General features: G+C 38.7%; 1 protein-coding gene across 1 annotated transcript; it reads right to left on the bottom strand.

Annotated features, from left to right (window-relative positions):
* Positions 1-706: 706 nt before the first annotated feature.
* On the bottom strand, positions 707-11,790 carry LOC142494461 (ranaspumin-like). Its single transcript, XM_075598976.1, has 10 exons — positions 11,639-11,790; positions 10,081-10,133; positions 8,224-8,286; positions 7,477-7,533; positions 6,901-6,951; positions 5,808-5,873; positions 4,608-4,658; positions 3,625-3,657; positions 1,992-2,058; positions 707-864 (listed from the first exon to the last, which is right to left on the bottom strand). The coding sequence occupies exons 1-9, from the start codon at positions 11,685-11,687 to the stop codon at positions 2,014-2,016; spliced, it is 468 nt and encodes a 155-aa protein (XP_075455091.1). The 5' UTR covers positions 11,688-11,790; the 3' UTR covers positions 707-864; positions 1,992-2,013.
* Between the last annotated feature and the right edge of the window lie 8,592 nt (positions 11,791-20,382).

Raw genomic sequence — 20,382 nt, 5'->3', positions numbered from 1 at the left:
AAAATGTAATTTGTAAAACAGATACAAAATATGGAATTATTTTGATTGTAAATTCTTTCGAGTAGTGACCTTCTTCCAATTGTCTCAGTTTGTCTTAACATATAGTGTATGTACTCTTTTGTATTTGTAATCAAATGTTATTGTCCCCCCTCCCACATTGTACTGCCTTGGGGAATATCGCCATACAGATTAATGATAATAATAATAATATTAATTTAACCATCTAGAAAAAGACAGGTTGGACATATTTGGGAGTCTTGAATGATAAGTAGTTTCTGAGCATACATTTAACGGCTACGGTATGAGGACAAGTGTAACTGAGCAATGGATCAGATTGATAGGAATGCAAAATAGGTATCTCTGTCTCTCATAATTAATCTCATCTTCCAGGAAGATATAATGATGTCAGCATGCTTGCCTGTTCCACTCAATATTAATGCTGTAGATTAGGATCCGCCGGCTTCTTTTTACTTTACGGTTAAACCTGCATTCAAAATATTATTCCTTCTCTCAATGTTCACTTTTTGTCAACTGTTATTATCCCCATAATTTATAATCATACTCATAACGTCTCTGTTATTATTCTATAATACTGTGTAGGATTATAGGCTCCATGGAAATATAAATGACTATTAACATTGTTCTGAAACAATACAATATAATTAAAGAAAAACACACCATGCAAATAAATACAGAATTCATGATGGGTTTTGAAATAGACTGTTTTATTAAAGTCATGATCCAGAAAACTGTAAATCATCAGCGAAACAAAAGCACTAACACCACAGAGTAGAGTCAAGTATTTAGTATTTAGTATTTAGTTATAAGAATGAAGTTTTTCTGTTTTCAGAAAACCGGGTTTTCCTAAAAAAAAACAGACACAATATATAAAGTACATTTAAATAAAGCGATGCAGAATTCCATATAAATAACTTTTTACATGTAAAATATTTTTCCTACTTAGAATAAACACTGTTATGTGGTCTTCTGAGTTGTATACATTATCAGCAGCAAATCTGCATCATGGACATGTCATCATCTTGTAGTGCAAAATTGTCACGTTTTGTTATATATATATATATATATACACATATACACATATAATTATATATATATATGTGTTATATATATATGTAATAAAGATTATCAAAAGAATATTTTAATTAGACACATCTACAAAAAAAGTGTGTGTTACACACATATATATCCCTTGAGAAATTCAGCTGAAGCTGACGAAACGCCGTCAGGTGACGTCATCACGCACACGTGACCACGTGACCACGCTGCCATGAGGTGCTGTGTTGTGTACTGAGTGACTCTGCTTGTGCTGATGTCATTAGCTGTTATAGAGCTATTGATTTAACACAGAGGCTGGAAAAAAGCTTAGCACATTTGTGCTGTGTGGAAGTTGGAGCCAGTGTCATTTGACACCAACAAACCCGGACTTTCCCTACAAACAGATTGCCAGATGATTTCAAGCCTCAGCAGTGGTATTGTACCTCTTAAAAGCAAAGAAACCCTTATGTGATTTTTACCTCTTGTTTTCTTGTAAGTGCACATAACCATTTTTTACCTTATAATAAACTCCTATTTTTGGTAATGCACTAGGGTTGTGCGCTGCTGACTTTTTTCTCGCATATATTTTTAAAACGGAAATTGTTTGTAATTATCCTGCCTGCCTCTCTTCTTATCCACATCTTCCCCCACCACAGCATCCCCTACCTCTCCATTCTGTCCATTGTCACTGTTTTACACGTATATATAAATATATATATAAAGCATTTTGTTAGCCACAGAACGGTTTCATCTACTAATTTTAATTTTTTATATTTTCAGTAAATATATATATATCTATATATCTATATATATATATATATATATATATATATATATATATATATACTGTATATATTTATTTGTCTAACTGGTTAATTCATATGAATATTCCTGGAGAAATTTTTTAAATGTTAATGTCATGATGTGTCACTTACAGTACACTGGGATTTCTGTTCCTCATCCTAAAAGTCCTGGTAGAATATTGTCTATCTTTAAACCGGCCTGATGGAGAGATTAAAGGAAAGTCCAGATAAACAAAAGGGTCTATTAGCACATTTCAATTATACATCTGCTTGTTAAAATGGCCCCTTCTACTCACCTGTATGCGAGACATCTTTTAGCGATTAATCAAGTCATCTTTCAATACTGTATGTGTCACCCCGTAATAGTAAAGCATCAGCGTAGTGTATTGAATTATATGCACAATAATCATTGGGATCAGGGCAATGACAACCAGAGGAATATTTATATTAGGATTGTACAAGCCATTTTAAAGTTACAATAGAGACTTTGTTGGATTACATGCTGGACTTACTTGATACCTGTTACTCTATCTATGATATACTCACATGGGTCAAGCGGTAATTGATCCTTATTGTTATGTAGAGTGTTTGTGACAGGGTAAATAAAAGCCACCAGCTATATGCCTGGAAAACCTATGTCTATTCTGCAGTGCAGCAGTGACTAGGTTAACTTCAGCTGGGAACCTCAGGACAATTAGTTGGATCCCAGCTGCCTAATCACGGTGTGTTAAAACCCCAGGCTGTAGACACATGGGTGCTGGTTGAGAAGAGAGGAGTAAGCTACTGAAGAGATTATCAAAGTACATGAATTATGAACGGTCTGTCTGCTTCATAGAAAAGGGTAGCTGCCTGATTTTTACACTGTCTGCTAAAGAGAAACTGTTTAGTTTTGTCTGCTGAAGAAAAAGACAGGTTTTTTTTGTTTGCTGATGAAAAGCTATTTTTGTTTTTGGTGCTGTATATCTTTTAAGGCTAAATAAATAAGCCTTGTCAAGAGACCCGCGTGTGTAGTTGCATGTACCCTGCAACAGTGTTCCTATAGCCTTATGTACCTTTTTAATAAATAATAATCTGCCACATATGACACATACATTTCCTTTGAAATAAGGACGTATATGTCAGTTCAGGATGTTATCACAGTAGGACAAAAATAAAGTCTAATTTCAGTTCACTTTAACATCCTTCCCCAGCTGGAATTAGGAAGACATTCTGGCAGCACAATGTACCCAGATAATGGGGAAAGGCAGGGCTGCAGATCTGTCTGAGACATGTGAATATGCTCACAAGTGGTATTTTTATTTGGTGATATTTTTAAAGGATTTGGAACACATAAAAGAAACATATTTTACTGTTTAAAGAATTCAAAATGTATTCACTTCACTTTAAAATAAATTATCTGCCCAACAACGGTTGATTTAAAAGGTTGAATTTATATATTTTTCTACCAAAACTTTAATTTCTACAGTCTATTGAATCTGCCACTACAGTATAGTAGTTTAATTAAATGCTCTATTATTTAAGGTGTGGACAAAAGCATTGAGAGGAAAAGGCAACATCTTGAATGAGAATTTTTATAAAATATTCTACAACCTTGAAATTTCCCTCTAATTAACATTTGTTTCCATTGTCGGAAACTTACTTATAGGTGAACTATTTTACAGCATTCTGAGGGCTAATATTTTGGTTAATTGACATAATTGGGTACATTTATTTTACATCTGTAATGTAGGAGATAGGAAAATAACCAGAAGAAAGAAATTCTTACCAATGATTCTTTCAGGCCAAGGAGAGTCTTTCCCTAATTGTGAAATAAAAATGAGTGATTACAGAATTAATCTTTCCATAGACTAGAACAAAATAAAAACACAAGTGAAACATTTTTTCAGGCTTTTGCTGATTCATAAATGACTTTATGGCTCTCAAAGGCCCATATCCACAAAGCTCTGTTAATGACAATGATGATGCAGTATGTTAAGTTAATACAGTACATCATTAAGTGCTAACGGGGATCTTCGAAGATCAATAAAGCAAAAGTGCTGTTTTTTGCTGGAGAGGACATTGTGTTAACTATAAGGGATATTAGCGCTAGTGATATACAAAATAGGTGTTCCCTCTAACAAGTCATAATCAGAGAGCTCCGTTATAGTTAGCACAGGGATTTAATGAGACTTTTGTTAGGTCATTGCTAGACTTGGTATTACTTACATTCAGAACATTAAATTGGGATTTTACATGGTCTGGATGAGTGCAAGACCAGCATTAGGTAAGATATAAAGAATACATTGTTATTTACGGGTTCTTTCCCCCTCATGTATACTTTCTTCCTTTTGTTACATTACTTAAACACGTATTCAGGGAAAAGATGGGAGTCAGACAGGCTTCACACCATCTTATTGAAGCTAACACAAGGCAGTGCTCTGCTGACTTAACATAACATTGAGCCTATGCTTATAATGGCTGTTGTTTTTGCATATAATTATAATTAGCTTTGTGGATTCACGTTTACCTCAGAGAAAATAATGTCTGTAAATGATTTTGAAAATGCCCTTTTTGAGCCCTGAGTTAACAGAGCTCTGTGGATCTGGACCAAGAACTCAAAGTGCATAGTCTGATATCGTTATTACAGATACTAGCAGATGTATCCTATTCAGTGGCTATACAGTATGTCTTACTCTCTTCATCTTCTTTTTTGACCGAACTATTCAAAATGTGTGATCTCTCTTACGGATAAATAAATATTTATCTTACCAACAATTTACATACAGCACCCAGTAGTTGTCCAGTAATTTCCAGGTCATCCTACAATAAAGAGTTTTAATCTACAAATTAATTTACAGTATGTTATAAATCATTATGTGGGTGACATGTTTCTAACATTCATATGGCTCTCTGTGCTAAGTCAATTTTCACTTAACACATTTTCATTTTTCAGTTATTAGTGTTATTTATGTATGTCTTTACTCCAATTTGGTACATGGGTGTGTACACACACACGCGCACACACACACACACACACACACACACACACACACACACACACACACACACACACACACACACACACACACACACACACACACACACACACACACACACACACACACACACACACACTAATGTATTTTGAGTTAAAAAGTGCCAAAAACTCTACTCCGTACAGTGTACAGCAAATAAAAATACCACGTGGATACAATCGCATGTGTCAGACAGGTCTGAGACCCTGCCTTTTCCCATTATCTCTTAGCATAATGATTCTACAACAGCAAAGGATTCTGGATAATGGCATGCAAATTCAGCACGCAGTGTGTCACATTTTGCTTCTTGTCTATTTTAACATGGGCCCATTTAAGTTTATGCTGCCGTTTTACACAGCTTTTTCAGCACAGCCTTTTTTTAAAAGAAGTGCATAGCAACTAAACCTACTCACACACATCTAGTGACACACAGTCTGCTCATAAACATGTAATTACCCAGAATCCCTGGCTGCAGTAAAATCGTTATATGCTCTGAGATAATGGGGAAAGGCAGGGTTGCAGACCTGCCTGAGACGTGAATGTACTCACAAGTTGTATATATTTTTGGTGTGCGTGTGTGTCATACACACTTTTTCTCCCTTCTTTTTACATCAAAACATTCTCCTGGTTTAAGTGGATATATGTAAAGTAGTTTAGAAATTTTTACATTTATGGAGCTATATAAATAAAGACATACATACATACATGCACATAGTATATTCAAGTAAAATAATATGAATTTAAGTTTGAAATTGACAGACAGTGTTCAGTATTTATGTGAGTACCTGAATGAGATTAAACAGGATTCAAACTAGCACCTGTTGACAAGTTTAATTGTCCACATGTGCCCCACAATTTTACATCATCTACAGTATAAAAACCCACACAATCTATATTGATCAACAATGCAATGTCCAAAATGCAAATATTTTACCGCCGTTTCAAGAATTTCAAAGACAACTTTGTCCGCGACTTTCCCAGCCTGGTCGCCAACGTTTTCCTAAATGAGAAAAATATTAAATATTAAAACAGTAAATATTTTACTGTTGATAAGAAACAAAAAGGTGAAATATATTAACTACATATAAGAAAACAAAAGAGAATGCTTCAGAATTTACTTATATGGTGCTTGGCGTATCGGTTCATTTCAAACACCACTATTTATTAGTCTGAACTTAGGTATTTAAGTCAAAATTAGAATGATCCTTTTGATTTTTTTATTTACATAAATATGCACTTTAGTTGAAGTGAATTATTTGTGCGCATACAAAGCTTTAATTATCCAGACACTTTAAAATGTTAAGACAAATATTGCCAGCAGACAGCACTACACAATTGAAATGCTGAATTGTTTTACAGGTTTATTGTAGATGACACACGAGGAAAGGTTTCTTTACACTCAGTGCAATTAAAATGTGGAATTCATTACCCATTGGATTTTGATGGCAGATACAATATATATGTTAAAAAAATGGTTGGACATCTTTTTAGCAAGAAAAGGTATACAGGGATATACCAAATCATTAAATATGGGAAGGATGTTGCTCCTCACAAAAAGAAGGGGCCCTGAGATGGCTCTGAAACGTTGCACACCTGTGAATATGGATTAAACGCCCTTTCCTTTTTTTCATCTACCCATAGAGCTGTATCTACTGTACTTCCCTGGTCATTTAATTTTGGTGAAGTATCTTTGTTATACTATTTATGACTTTCCAATTGTGAGCGAGCTAATTGATTTGTATATACAGTATGTTGTGCTTTCTCTCCCCTTTTTTTATATGATGAAACTAGATATGTTTTCTCCTACACAACATTTTTATTCTAAGTAGAAAAATTCAGTGTGGATGTTTCTTCTTCTTTTCTTTGCTGAGGATCACATATTCTATATAGATCCATCGCTTCTTTGGTCTCTGGGCACTTTAACATTTCTAATTATACCATACCTCAACTCTAACTAGGAGTACACCCCATTATCTCGTTACAATAATGAGTTACACATGTAACTGGCACTAATAAAGACGGTTTACCAATACTCCATGTGTTTTCAGAACTTCGTCGAGGGAACAGCCTGCATCTTTCTGGAAGATAATAAGGAAATTAAGAAACGAAGTAATTATAAAAAAGAACATTACAGAATAGGATGTTATTTATGTCGTTTTATCTAGGGCTTCATGACAATTGTTTTAGATTTAGAAAAATGACTAAAAGAAAATAATTTAATTTCAAACATTTTTAAGACTTTAGGAATTTGTTCAAAAGGGGTTTATAAAAATAATTCTTATGGTTTATCTTTGTGTAAAAGCATTACAATATTTTGATATTAGCAATAATATATTTTCTAGAATTCATGTAGTTTAAGCCTAAATACATTTTCACTTTGGACTAAGAACTGGAATAGTTACATTTAAATAACCTAATTGTTATATACTCTAGCAATCAGCGGTTTATATAAATTAGTACATTTCATATAGATACTGTACAAGAAAATTATCAATGCCCTAATTTAAAGAAGGAAAAAAGAAATGACTTTGAAATGAAATAAATTGACATTGAATAATCAGTCATATGAACAAGGCTGGAGTAAAAGATTAAATCTATGTTACCAGAGTTATGTTCAATTCCTTAAGAAATCTTTTGTATAATTCCTCATTATTTTCATCCTGTAAAATTATACAAAAACAGATAAGATATAACACATTTATCAATATGTCATGGCTATTTCTTACATCTAAGTTACAGAATGTATTTCATATCTTGCTGCAAATATTTATTAAATGGTCTGAAATATATTGTAAAGAAACTGAACATATTAATTCAGATGTATGTAATTATTCCTCAAATTCCAAGCCCCTTGTTATTTATTACTTCTTGCTGCTCTCACTGACATGTTCACTTTTGATAGGCACATGAGCTTTTTTATTCTACCCTCCTTACCCTTTTATTATTCGCTTTATTCTATTTCTTCCTTTGCTGTGGCCGTATAACTAACAGTTTGTACGATTCTATTCCCAAATAAAAGTTTGCTAGAGTGTTGGCTGTAACAATGGGACAGAAGAGCTTAGAGATACATAATAAGTACAGTAACGTAGGCTTCATGAAAGAGATGGAATGATTCTTGTATGTGGTTAAATTAATACAGAAATTATAAAAGGATAGAGAAATAAGGCATTTTATTTTAGTTACAATGCTTGACCCTTAATGGAAAGTAATCAGTAGAGTAGGGAAGAGCATAGTGTATAATTCTTTATTTACTGTTTACTATGAATTTAATCTGTATCTCACTTGTAGCGTTACCTCAAAATGACATTTAATAAAAAATGATTAGGTACATTTTTAAGTACAGTTTTTACCTTTCCTTGCTGGTAGAGACAGAGAAGATCATGTAGCTTCAGAAGAAGGGCAGGAGCATCTCTCTATAAAGAAATTCATGATTTACAAAATTGAAGACGCAAGTGAGTAAAAAAGTGATCCATTGCATGCAATCATGTTCATAAAGCCTAAGGGCCATAATTACTAAAATGTGCTACTACTTAAGATACATTCAGACATGGCTTAATAAATATAGCGCTTTATGATCCATTCAAGTGATTGACAGTAAGGTAGCATCTTGTATTGAAGATATCTGTGTGGAGTGACACTAATGAATAAATATGTCCCTTCTTTGCCTATTGCCTTAACTGTGGTCTTAAAATGACTTCCAGCATAGATGGTGTTATATGGAGTAGCACTTCTTATAAATATAGCCTTAAACCTTCGTCACACGTAAAAGGCAGAAATAGAATAAAGACGAAGTGCTGAATGGTTTGGAGCGAGAGACGAAGGGGAATATTGCAGCTGGGAGACTTAAATAAATAACCCCTATAACTCTATAAAGGTCAACATCCACAGAGTTACATTAAGTGACTGAACATGATGGGAACTTAACGTCACATTCTTAACTGTGTATGTTAAAAGGAAATTAACATAACGTTAAGCCATGTTTCCTACCGCTAACTATAAGGCAAATTATATCCAAATTAGGCTTGATCATAACATTGCATACTAGCTCCATTATTCAGTTAACGAGGTGTTGAGCATTAAATGCTACAGTACATGTGTCTTTAAAGCTCACTAACACAGGGTAACTGTTGTTTTCCTCTATAAACGTTGTTGCTTTAACTATAATGGTCATTAGCGCAAAAGAGATTTTCCCTCTAACTACACATATCCAGAGGTCTGAGATTGCATATCACCTGGAAAGTCAGAGCCATTAATCTCACCTCTCCCCAGTTTTGTTGGAAAGAGAGACAGGAAGAGAGATTTCTTTTATTTCATCACCTCAAATTGCATTCTGTTTTTTGGCTATTATACATGGCATAAATCCCACTTTATTATCCCCTTAAAGAATAAGGGTTAACAAAGCCCTGAACCTGTAAGGGAATGTGTGGTATGGCTTAATGCAGAGGGTCCTCTCCCCTAAACAGCTGTTAGGTCAAGTTAGGATTGGTATGTAAGGAGGGGGGAAGCAATCTTACCTCCATCTATTTGCAAGAATTCACTGAAGAGAATTTCCCACACACCCACCCTGTTTTATGATATTAAAGGGATGGCAATTTCAAAAGGGGTTGTCATATCTCAGTTAAAACGTCACAGCTTGGGGATGTTATAGCTTGAGAATTGTAATATAGGGGGTGGGGGGGAGGACCTCATTAGTATTGGCTCCTTGTGTTAGACCAGGAAGATTGATGAACATGATTCTTTTCCCGGCTCGGATGGTGGTTTACTTCTGTATGTTGTGTTTTGTGCCATGTGGCCTGGGAGGTGAGTGGTGATGTGGGTATGAGATGAAAGTATCCTTTGAGTTCTTTGTTAATAGTAACCGAGTCATCTGGCTGGGTCCCTAGTATGGATAATTGTTATGAGTATCATGCTTTGTTTAAAAGGTTGTTATTATAATAAACTGTTTTTTCATCCCAAGAAATTGTTTAGTGTTGTTCTTGGGGACTTGGGGGAAGGGACCAGATTGAGGCATGGGTAAGTCAAGGTATAGGGTAGAGGGACAGGGTATTCATATCACAGTTATACCACAGATTAAAAGATACACTCGTATCCGCACAGAGCCTCGTTTTGAAAAATGTGTTCATGGTCAATTCAAGATTTTCTGTTAATCTACAGTCCAACAGTCTATAAAATAAACAGCATGCATGAAAAACAGATCAATATTATACCTGCAATAGAACGGTAAGACATGATGCCTTGATTTTAGTGGCGGCAGAAGAATCTAGAATTCAAAGACAATAAGTTAACATAAACATAGCAACATCTTCATGAATTAGAGATCAATAAATGTATTTCTGATTATGTTCTTAATGTTTAGAACTAAGGCCCTTATTCAATATGGAAGGACCAAGCCTACTTTGTAGAAGCAGTTTACTGCATATTGAAGGGCTTTGTCACAGCATCTTCATGACATTTTCCAAAAGGAGGTACTTCTATCACTACCTGCACCATTTAAAGTTATCACTTTGAAACAGACATTATAACAACATTTAGACATACAGCACAATACACAAACTTTGTAAACATCTACAAAAAACAAGAACATTACATTTATTTCTTACTGAATGAATTATCTTTGTTTAAAATGGGGAAAACCTTAGCAAATTATGTATTTTTAAGCCTTGAAAAAAGTTGCAAATATATCTATGGGACTTAAAAGAATATTTTCTAAGCAGTGGTTTGGAGGGTGTCAAAACACATTGTATCATGGCCAGACCATGTGGTATTCTATGGGACATTCCATATTGCTGTATTTACAAACGTTTTTTTGTGCAAACAATCCATGTCTCATGGATATGGATGCAACTGTCCCTATACAAGCGGTGTCTTCCTGAGGATAACATGCAGAAGACTCCTATTGTAGTAATAGTTTCTTTCTGTTTCTGTATTCTTCAGCTAGAATGCACAATTTAGAAACTAATTTAGCAAATACTGTGAGCCAGATTGGAAGAATTTAAAGTTATACAAGTGGCAACATTTTTTTAGAGTGAGGAATGAAGTTCTAATGTGTCAATAGACATTTTATATTACCTTTTCAATCTATTTACTGTAATCCTCCTGGGATTAGCATGTTCTAATGAAGTACTTGTTAACCCCTTCATTGCTAATGCATCTTGCAACATATTGCGTATTGCTTTATTTTACTCTTGAAACCACTTTAGGACTTAAGGGAAGAGAGATGCAGCTCATTCCAACGTGTCTTAACTTATAAATAAGCAAATTACTTTTAATTTTATTTAAATTTGAATCTGTTTGGTTAAAATGTGATATTATTGATATACTTATTTTATTCAATTAAACAAGCAATCAGCCATTGTTCAGCTGTTTAGCAAAACAGTGCGATTTATTTATTTTGTATTTAAATGGTATTACAGATTTAAAAAGTAATTCTACTGTAAATCACAATCACCTAGCTACATGTGTCTCATGGCTACCAGTGCCTTAAATATAAAACCTTCCCCAATTAGCTTATGGTCATGTTGAACACAATTCCATCTCTTAGCCATAAGACTTCTCCCAGATCCCATTCTGTGGAGCTACAGTAAAAAAAAAAAAACATTTTAAAACTGCTGTAAGAATGGTTACATCTTTAGAAACACGATGGTAGCCATAACATGTTTTACTGTCATAAAAGTCTCTTTACTGCTGTCTAGTACATCTCCCCTAAGTTTCCCACAGTGAAAAAGAAAAACATGTTCAATAATTTACTGCTTCAATCTTACTTACCAAAGCAGCAGCTTAGAGCCACCAACAGAAAGGCAACAGCAGTTTTCATGATGCTAATGGTGGGATATTGAGTCTTCAAATGCAACACTTCTGGAAGATCTGAAGGTTTGATGTAAATTATCCATCCAGAGCCACTTTATTTATACTGCAGAAAGAAGCCTACATCACGACATGACATTAAACATAACATCCTTATCACTGGAGTTTTTGAGCTTTGTCCAAACCACACACCTTTGTTGATCCAATTATGGTCCTCAAATTACAATTGAGAAGAAAAGTAATACAAATAATAATGATCTCCTTTTTGTTTGTTGCTCTTTCCATTAAGTCAGAATATTAATACAACTTCACACGTTGTTTACATTTTTCTTATAATGTATTATCGTTTTAATATCATGTTCCTTCATGGTGAACTGAGCATCCTGATCCAATACTGGTTATTAATAGTAAGATGAGCTCTTTATAGACCTTTTGAAGTAAGTTGATCTTCTAAAGTGTATTGGTACAAAATTATCAATGGCAGATGTCCATTTCCTTTAATCCAGACTACACCAGCATAACAGGTCGGTTCTCCCAATGTCTACCATATCTGCTTCCCCTGTTCATGCTGGTGCCAGTCGCTGTGCCCCATAACTCTTGAACCCAGAGCAAACCTACCTGCAGCCTCTACACCTTCCTCGTATATTGTGGCTCTTGCCTCCGCCTCACTGCACTCCTGACACACTTATGCTGCCGCCATGCTATGAATATCCTTAAGGAAAAAAGTTATATATACTCCTGCGCACGGAATCAGTTAAAAAAGAACCCTACTTCTTAGAGGTCAAGAGATTTCAAATGAGACCACACTCTAAACGTGTGCGATACAAATATACTTTTATAATATCAAAAACCTAATAGTTCTGAAAATAAAATACAAATTTGAAATTATCCCACCTGGGTAATAAATAAATCAAATAACCTTTAAACTCATAAAACTTTATCAACAAAAAATGCCCTAATAAGGTCCGGTAAAAACAAACCCTCGTTACTTGCAAAATGATTAAGCATACATATATTGTATTTGCATATACATGGTAACAATCTTAAAGATCTTCTAATGTCCACCCTAGTATAACAGGTGCATCCACTTAGAACTGTGAAGGATAAAATATCCCTAAGCATATCTCTATGCTTTATAGAAACCACTCGTCTCCATATTTATCTGTCTGCTGTGCTTTTTTACTAATACTGTTTTCTATCCGAGGTGACTGTGGAATGCTGCTTGCACAGACTCTGGCCCACGCAATAAAGAAGTAGCAAAGTGACCTAAAGCCGACAGATTACAGAGAAAACGAAACATAACTTCAGAAAGCAAGGACACACGGCATTCCTGTGAAACTTGCATCTGCCGACAAGACCCCCGCCCCCATCGCCCCCATCGTGCCTTTTTTCTACTAACTAATGTAATAATATAATTGGATAAGCTTTGCCGCATAATAGGTGTGGCATTGAATGATTGGCTAGTGTTAGCCTACTTTGATATAAGTAGATTGTAATACAAAAACTCGGCAGTCTTGTCTTGACTACTTGTCTGAGGAAACTAATACGTGACTCTGTGTCATTATTGGGATCCGGGGTGCACCCAGGCCTAAGATACATAATTTGGAGCCCACATCTGAGCAGTAGAGACCCTCGATTGAAGGGACCTTAACAGTTGGCGTAGTCGGCAGGATCCTTGTGAAGGGACATCGGAACAATCCTGAACCCATCTCCATCCAAGGAGGATGTCCCCTGTCCGGACTGATCTGGGGGTCTGATCAACCTCTAAGGACAAGGTAAGATATATTCAGGATATATTTTTACCGAACTCCTGTCAGTCTGTTCAGGTTGGCGACACTTGGTTGATGGGCTAAGTATTGTTAATCTATACAAGACCATATTGTCCGGTGGTTCCCGCCAAGGATTTATATAGTTGGTAAGGTCTTGTGCCTGCCAGATGTGTGGTTTATGTTCATATGTCATAAGGGTTACGGAATAACGACATTATAAGTAGTTAGGGGACGAGTGTGTAAGGATATCAATTGTTAGATAATAGGAGGATCGTCCATACAGGTGACGGTCCGGGGACGGTCTGCGCGCCTCCCCGTCTAGGTCAATTTATCGCTGAAGCTCAAGAGTCCAGGTACCGCCGGTAATTGGCGCACATGTCCGAGGTTGTTTTTAATATAGACAATGTTCTCGCAGTTTTTAAAGAAGGATTTGCCTTCTGGTGCACGGGATTCCGTAACTCTTGTGACAGAACGGGAGGGAAAGAAGTATACCAAGAAATGTAAATTGTTGTTCAAAGTATTGGATTTACCCCCTACGGGAAGGTTGCAACCAAAAATGTTGAAAGATAGAATCCAGGCAACAAAGGAATGTTGAAAGATGGAGGATTGTGGGAGAATGCTGAGAAATTTTTGAGTGTGGCTATTGAGCTTCAAAAGGAAGGTTTCACTGAAATAGAATGTGGAGGGAAAGATAAGGAAAGTTACTGTTATATGAAAGTACCCGAAAGTGACAAAACTACACCTTCTACCCCTAAAGTTAACCCTCCCCCTCCATATCCTCAAAATAGTCTATGTCCCGTGAAATCACCATATTGGGTATGTCCCATATGCAAATTACAGAACCCAGTATTACGGGATAATTGTTACTCCTGTGGAGCTCACCGCCCCCGTGAGCCTGCTAGTCAGGAAAAAGACGAGGAAATAAAATTATGCCCCATTGTCACTCCCTCTGGCCAGTATTTTCTGCCACCAAACAAGCCCACGGCTCTGACCGTGCCACTGTACCCTGTCAGCACGCAGCCCGCAGATCTGACTCAATTAAGAAATGAGATCAGTGCCATCGAAGAAAGGAGGGCAAATGAGACTTATGCCACAGAGGAAAGAAGGCCTGAGACCCCGTCCCCTGCTTCTGCAGTATCATCGTGGTCACGGGGCTTGGTTCGCGATAACCTCTGGTGTCCCGGACCCATTTTTGAGAAAGTTTTCACGGGTAAATCTCAGCAGGTGATGGTGCAAGTAATGCAGGCTGATATCACTAGTCTGGCTATAGGAGCAATTGTTAACCCTGTAAATAGTAGGCTCCAACACAAAGGAGGTTTGGCTAGGATAATTAGTGACAGGGGTGGCCCAAGTATTCGACATGATTCTGACAAATATATTCAAGACCACGGAGAGGTTCCGGTGGGAGGTATAGCGGTTACCGGACCAGGGGATTTACCGTGCAGTTTGATTATACATGCAGCAGGTCCAGTGTACCGCGATTATGCCCCAGAAAGAGCCAAACAGTTGCTGCAAAGTGCGGTGCATACATCTATTATGTATGCTTCCAGCCTCAAACCCTCTACCCTAATCGACCGCTCTATAGCGTTTCCTCCCATATCTGGTGGTCTTTATGGGTACCCAATTAAGCAATGTGTGAAACATATTGTGCAAGCTGTGTTAAAAACAATAAAAGAGGATCCTGTGGAATTGGATGCTATTATTCTTGTGGCCAATGATGGGGAGAAACCTCTGTTGTTTAAGGAAGCATGTGAAAATACAGCCCAAACTTTCCCCATTGTTAAAACAGTACCACGACCCAAGCAGGGTGACTCACAGCTATGCAATGATACAAACCCGGAAGGAACAGTTAGGTATGTCAAGTTCACGCCCCAACAAAGTTCCACCCAATTGCATCAACTCCCCGACCCAGAAGACAAACCCATGCCCTTTTATAGAATGTTGCGTCAGATTCAACAGAACTATTCTGCAACATGGGCGGATTTAAAATCCCTTACGATGTTAAAGGCAGGAGATTCGTTCTGGCCCCTTATTGAAAAATCTCTCAATGATGCCAGGATAGTTGATGACACAGACTATAAATCTGGTGAGGATTTTTTGGACCAAATACAGCTATGGGCTCAGGATAGACTTTCAGACCAGACCCCATCACTTAAAGACATCACACAAGAGGCTACTGAATCAGTAGAAAAATATCACACTAGGTTGCTCCAGTTGTTTAGGGATATGGGATTCTCCACCAGCAATAAATTACAGGCTAATTTACTGGCAGCTGCATTTATGGATGGACTTACTCCAAAGCTACGAGCTGCAGTCCAAGAGGGATGTCCATGGATGACCTCATTGGGGTACACATAAGCCCTTACAATAGCTAAAGCATTCCAGAAAAAACAAACGCAGGCGACGCCTAAAAAGATTCTAGTTGCGGGCCATGAAGACACTGAAGTGTCTGTTCTGTACAATACTTCAGCCCCACCCCAGGGAAATCCACCTCAGCAACTGTATCCCCCTGCGCCATTTCAGAACCAGGGATATCAGGCCCAATCAAATCAGGGGTATGCCGGCAATAGGCCCCAAGGCCCACCAAGAATCAGGGGTCCCTGCTACCATTGCGGCAGGCTGGGACACCTCAAAAGAGATTGCCGGGACCGTATGAGAGGAAGCCAACCTGTGCGTTACTACGATAACAATGGACGATGGCCTATGTCCCCATGGCAGCAACCCCAACAACAGGTTTCTATCACAGAGCAACCTCAAAACGAAATCCCTTTGCCCCGTCCGTATCCCTATAATACCTACCCTGGTCCCCCTACTCCCCAATGAAGTGCGGGCCAACCCGTTTCCACCATGGCTGCTATATCCAAATACAGCTACCCGAACGGTTCATCTATCACGCTGCAAGTTGCAGGAGAACCGGTCTCTTTTATGGTGGATACGGGAGCGGCCAGATCAGTCATAACAGCCGAGGATCTGCCCCAAGGAATAGATCTTTCCCCCGATTTTATGACGTGTATAGGGATTACAGGACAATCTTTGGATACCCCTCTCACTGTAACAGTTCATGTAGGCCCCTTCCCTGAAGTTATGTCCAGATTTTTAGTCTCCAGTTCCTGTCCAGTTAATCTGTTGGGAGCGGATTTGTTGTCTCATATGAGAGCAACGTTTCAATATGACGAGTCGGGCCTACGAGTACAGTTACACGACCCGACTGCCTCTGATTCTCCTGAGGCATCGTGTTGTTTTTATGCCCTTCCTGTATTATTCCAGCAAATTATGACCATGAACACAACATCACCTGTTCCTTCTTGGGTCAAGGAAAAGGTGCCATCAGAAGTATGGTCATTAGGCCCAGATGATATCGGACGCTTACCCGTGCCTCCAGTAGAAGTACGACTCAAACCCAACGTCGTACCGCCAAGAGTACCGCAATACCCACTCAAGGCAATAACGGAGCAAAGCCTACAAAAACAAATTGCAATGCTCGAAGAAAAAGGGGCCCTGATAAAATGCACTTCCCCTTGCAATACACCTCTGTTTCCAGTCCAAAAGAAAACGGCGAAAAATGAACCAGCCAAATATCGACTGGTTCAAGATCTCAGGGCAATCAATGCCGCCACTATTCTGGAAACTCCAGTTGTCCCTAACCCACATACTCTTCTTAGCCAAATCCCGCCTGACTGTGAGGCCTATACGGTCCTGGATTTGGCAAATGCCTTTTTTTCCGTGCCTCTTCACCCCGACTCTCAGTTTCTCTTCGCCTTCACCTTCAGAGGAATTCAGCGTACTTGGACCGTTATGCCACAAGGTGCCCAGAATAGCCCTAACCAGTTCACACAGGCCATGAAATTCTGCCTTGAACCCTGGATACAAGCCCATACAGAAATCACGTTACTTCAATATGTGGATGATCTTCTTATATGTGCACCTTCTATTCCAGTGTGTGAACAGGCCTCAGTATCCTTATTGATTCATCTCGCATCTATCAACTCGAAGGTCTCAGAAGCCAAGGTACAGTGGTGTAGCCCGAAGGTTGTTTTCCTTGGACATTGTTTATCTAAAGGATAAAAACATCTCACTCCTGATCGAATTGACACAGTTGACAGACTGACAATGCCCACGAATATCCGTGGTCTCCAACAAATTCTAGGACTTATCACTTTTTGTCGCCAATGGATTCCAAATGCGTCCCAATATATGCAACCACTGTACGACGCTATAAAGAGACCAGAATTGCTTAAGGACTCCATCCAAGGACCAAAACTACAGGAGTCCTTCCATATATTGAAGGACCTGGTTACACACGCCCCAGCATTGGGCCTCCCAGACTACGACCAGTCTTTTACTCTATTTGTGGACGAACATGATGGCTTTGCTACGGGTGTCCTCACACAACCGCACGGTAACCGAATGAGACCTCTGGCTTACTACTCTGCTAAATTGGACTCTGTATCACAAGGGCACCCATCCTGCTTCCGAGCAGTACAAGCAAAATTCGAAATTTTCAACAAGGCAGCAGACATTGTTATTGGTCACCCTCTTGTTATCCAAGCACCGCATGACATCCATGCTATTCTGAACCTGTCTAGGCCGAAATACCTAACCATGCAACGTTTACTGAGGCTACAGTCTGCACTGCTCATACCAGACTATGTCACCCTGAAGAAATGTACAGTACTCAACCCTGCAACGCTTATTGCGGTGGAAGGGGGGATCCATGAGTCGGAAGACCATGACTGTATAACAGAACTACAGCGGCAAGGTACCCCATCCCGGGCTCAACAGACACCTTTCAAAAACCCTGATCTATCCCTTTTTACTGATGGTTCCAGATTTGCTGATGAACACGGACGTTTCCATACCGGATACGCCGTCACCACAGTCGACCAAGTGATCCAAGCAGAAGCTCTCCCCAGCCATATATCGGCACAAGAAGCGGAGATAATTGCTGTCGAAAGAGCCTGTAACCTCGCAGAAGGTCAAAAGGTCAACATTTACACAGACAGTGCCTATGCTTTTGGAGTCACTCATGATTTTGAAACCATCTGGGCTAATCGTGGATTCATTACAGCAAGTGGAACGCCGGTCAAGCACGCGGATGCCATAAAAAGACTATTGGACTCTCTACAGCTACCCAAGGAAGTGGCGGTAGTAAAAATCAAAGCACATGGAAAGGTGAATACACCAGAGACACAGGGAAATTTCCTCGCGGACCAAGCAGCCAAGCAAGCTGCCCTTCAAGAAGACAAGACTCGAAAAGATCCACCGTCATCAGCGTTGCAGGAGGCCACAGTTGTTGCACCAGTAATAACAAGAAGTGGCAAGAAAATTTCTCCCTCGAACGATATAGATCCTTACCAAAAACAGATGAAGAAGGAACAAGAAACAGTACCTAAAGAAGAAAAAGAGGATTGGGAGAAGGCAGGAGCAACACAAGAAAAACAAACTGGACTATGGAAAATCAAAGACCATATTTGTGTGCCCCGACATATGTACTATGCAATCGCCACCTGGGCACATGGACCCACTCACAGAGGACATAACCAAGCATTAGCAGTAATAAACAAATTATACTTTGCACCTGGTATTAGAAAGATTCTGGTGGAGTTGAACAAAGCTTGTGTTATCTGTCAAACCTGCAATCCAGGAAAAACTGAACCTACACCTCCAAAACATCTTACGAAACCAGACTTTCCCTTTCAAAGGATACAAATTGATCATATACAAATGCCAAAATCAGGACGATATGAGTATGCACTTGTAGTAGTGGATATGTTCTCAGGATGGCCCGAAGCGTACCCTGTGTCTAATATGACAGCAAGAACCACCGCAAAGAAACTGATTACTGAACTCTGCTGCAGATTCGGGTTTCCTGAAATAATAGAAAGTGACCAGGGCCCAGCTTTCACTGCTAGTATTTTTAAGGATATACTACAGACCCTGGGTATGACACAGGCCCTCCATACCCCATATCATCCCCAGAGTAGTGGGAAAGTTGAGCGGATGAACCAGACCCTTAAGACAGCCCTGCTAAAAATGACCCAGGAAAGCCAACTTCCTTGGCCCGACCTTCTACCTATAGCTCTGTTCCATGTTAGAACCACACCACAGTCTAGGTCTGGGTTGTCTCCTTTTGAAGTGTTATTTGGAAGTACAGTTAGAACTAGAAATATTTGCGAGAATGCGAACCTTAGGGAGATGCATGATAGACAAGTATATTATGTTATCAAGCTCAGTGAGGAGTTATCTAACCTCCATTCTGTAGTATTGTTTTCTCTTCCAGATCCCAACACTGACGACACAACTCATGAGATAAAACCAGGAGATTGGGTCTATGTGAAGAAGTACGTGAGGAAGCACGCATTGGACCCGAGATACTGCACCGACACACTTTATTCGAGCAAATACCCAGTATGTACCTGGCAGATACCTGGAATGCGCCGCTCCTCACCTCTGACAAGCCCCGTTGCGTTTGCCTTCCCAGCCTGGGTTCATGCCTGGCTGACGGGCGGCTGATCTGTTAAATGATAATGATTAGGATTTAATAGGCTGCAATACTTCGCGTGTCTACCAGATGGCATAAATTCATGAATTGTAATGCAGTATAAATATATATACTGTGCAGTATTGCAGCCAGCGGGAATAAAATGCTTCAATCCCTGCTTGGAAAATACCTCAATGCACTCGGGCAGAAAACAGTCACAAACCTCAATACACCCGGGTATACCCGAATTCGTGGGACTAGCCGAGCTCGAATAAAGTGTGTCGCCAGTGTACACAGGCCCCCATCTGGTAACTTTGGTTACCCCCACATCTGTAAAGATACAAGGAAAATCTACCTGGATACATGCATCCCACTGCAAAAGGACAACCACCCCTCTTCCTTAAAGTAATGTATCATATACTAAGATTTTTCTTTCTGATCCCCTATGTTGTGGC

Source organism: Ascaphus truei, chromosome 5 (assembly GCF_040206685.1).
Source record: "Ascaphus truei isolate aAscTru1 chromosome 5, aAscTru1.hap1, whole genome shotgun sequence".
In the NCBI taxonomy this organism is placed as follows: domain Eukaryota; kingdom Metazoa; phylum Chordata; class Amphibia; order Anura; family Ascaphidae; genus Ascaphus; species Ascaphus truei.
The sequence above is the reverse complement of the archived record's forward strand: the minus strand, read 5'-3'. Positions and strand labels throughout refer to the sequence as shown.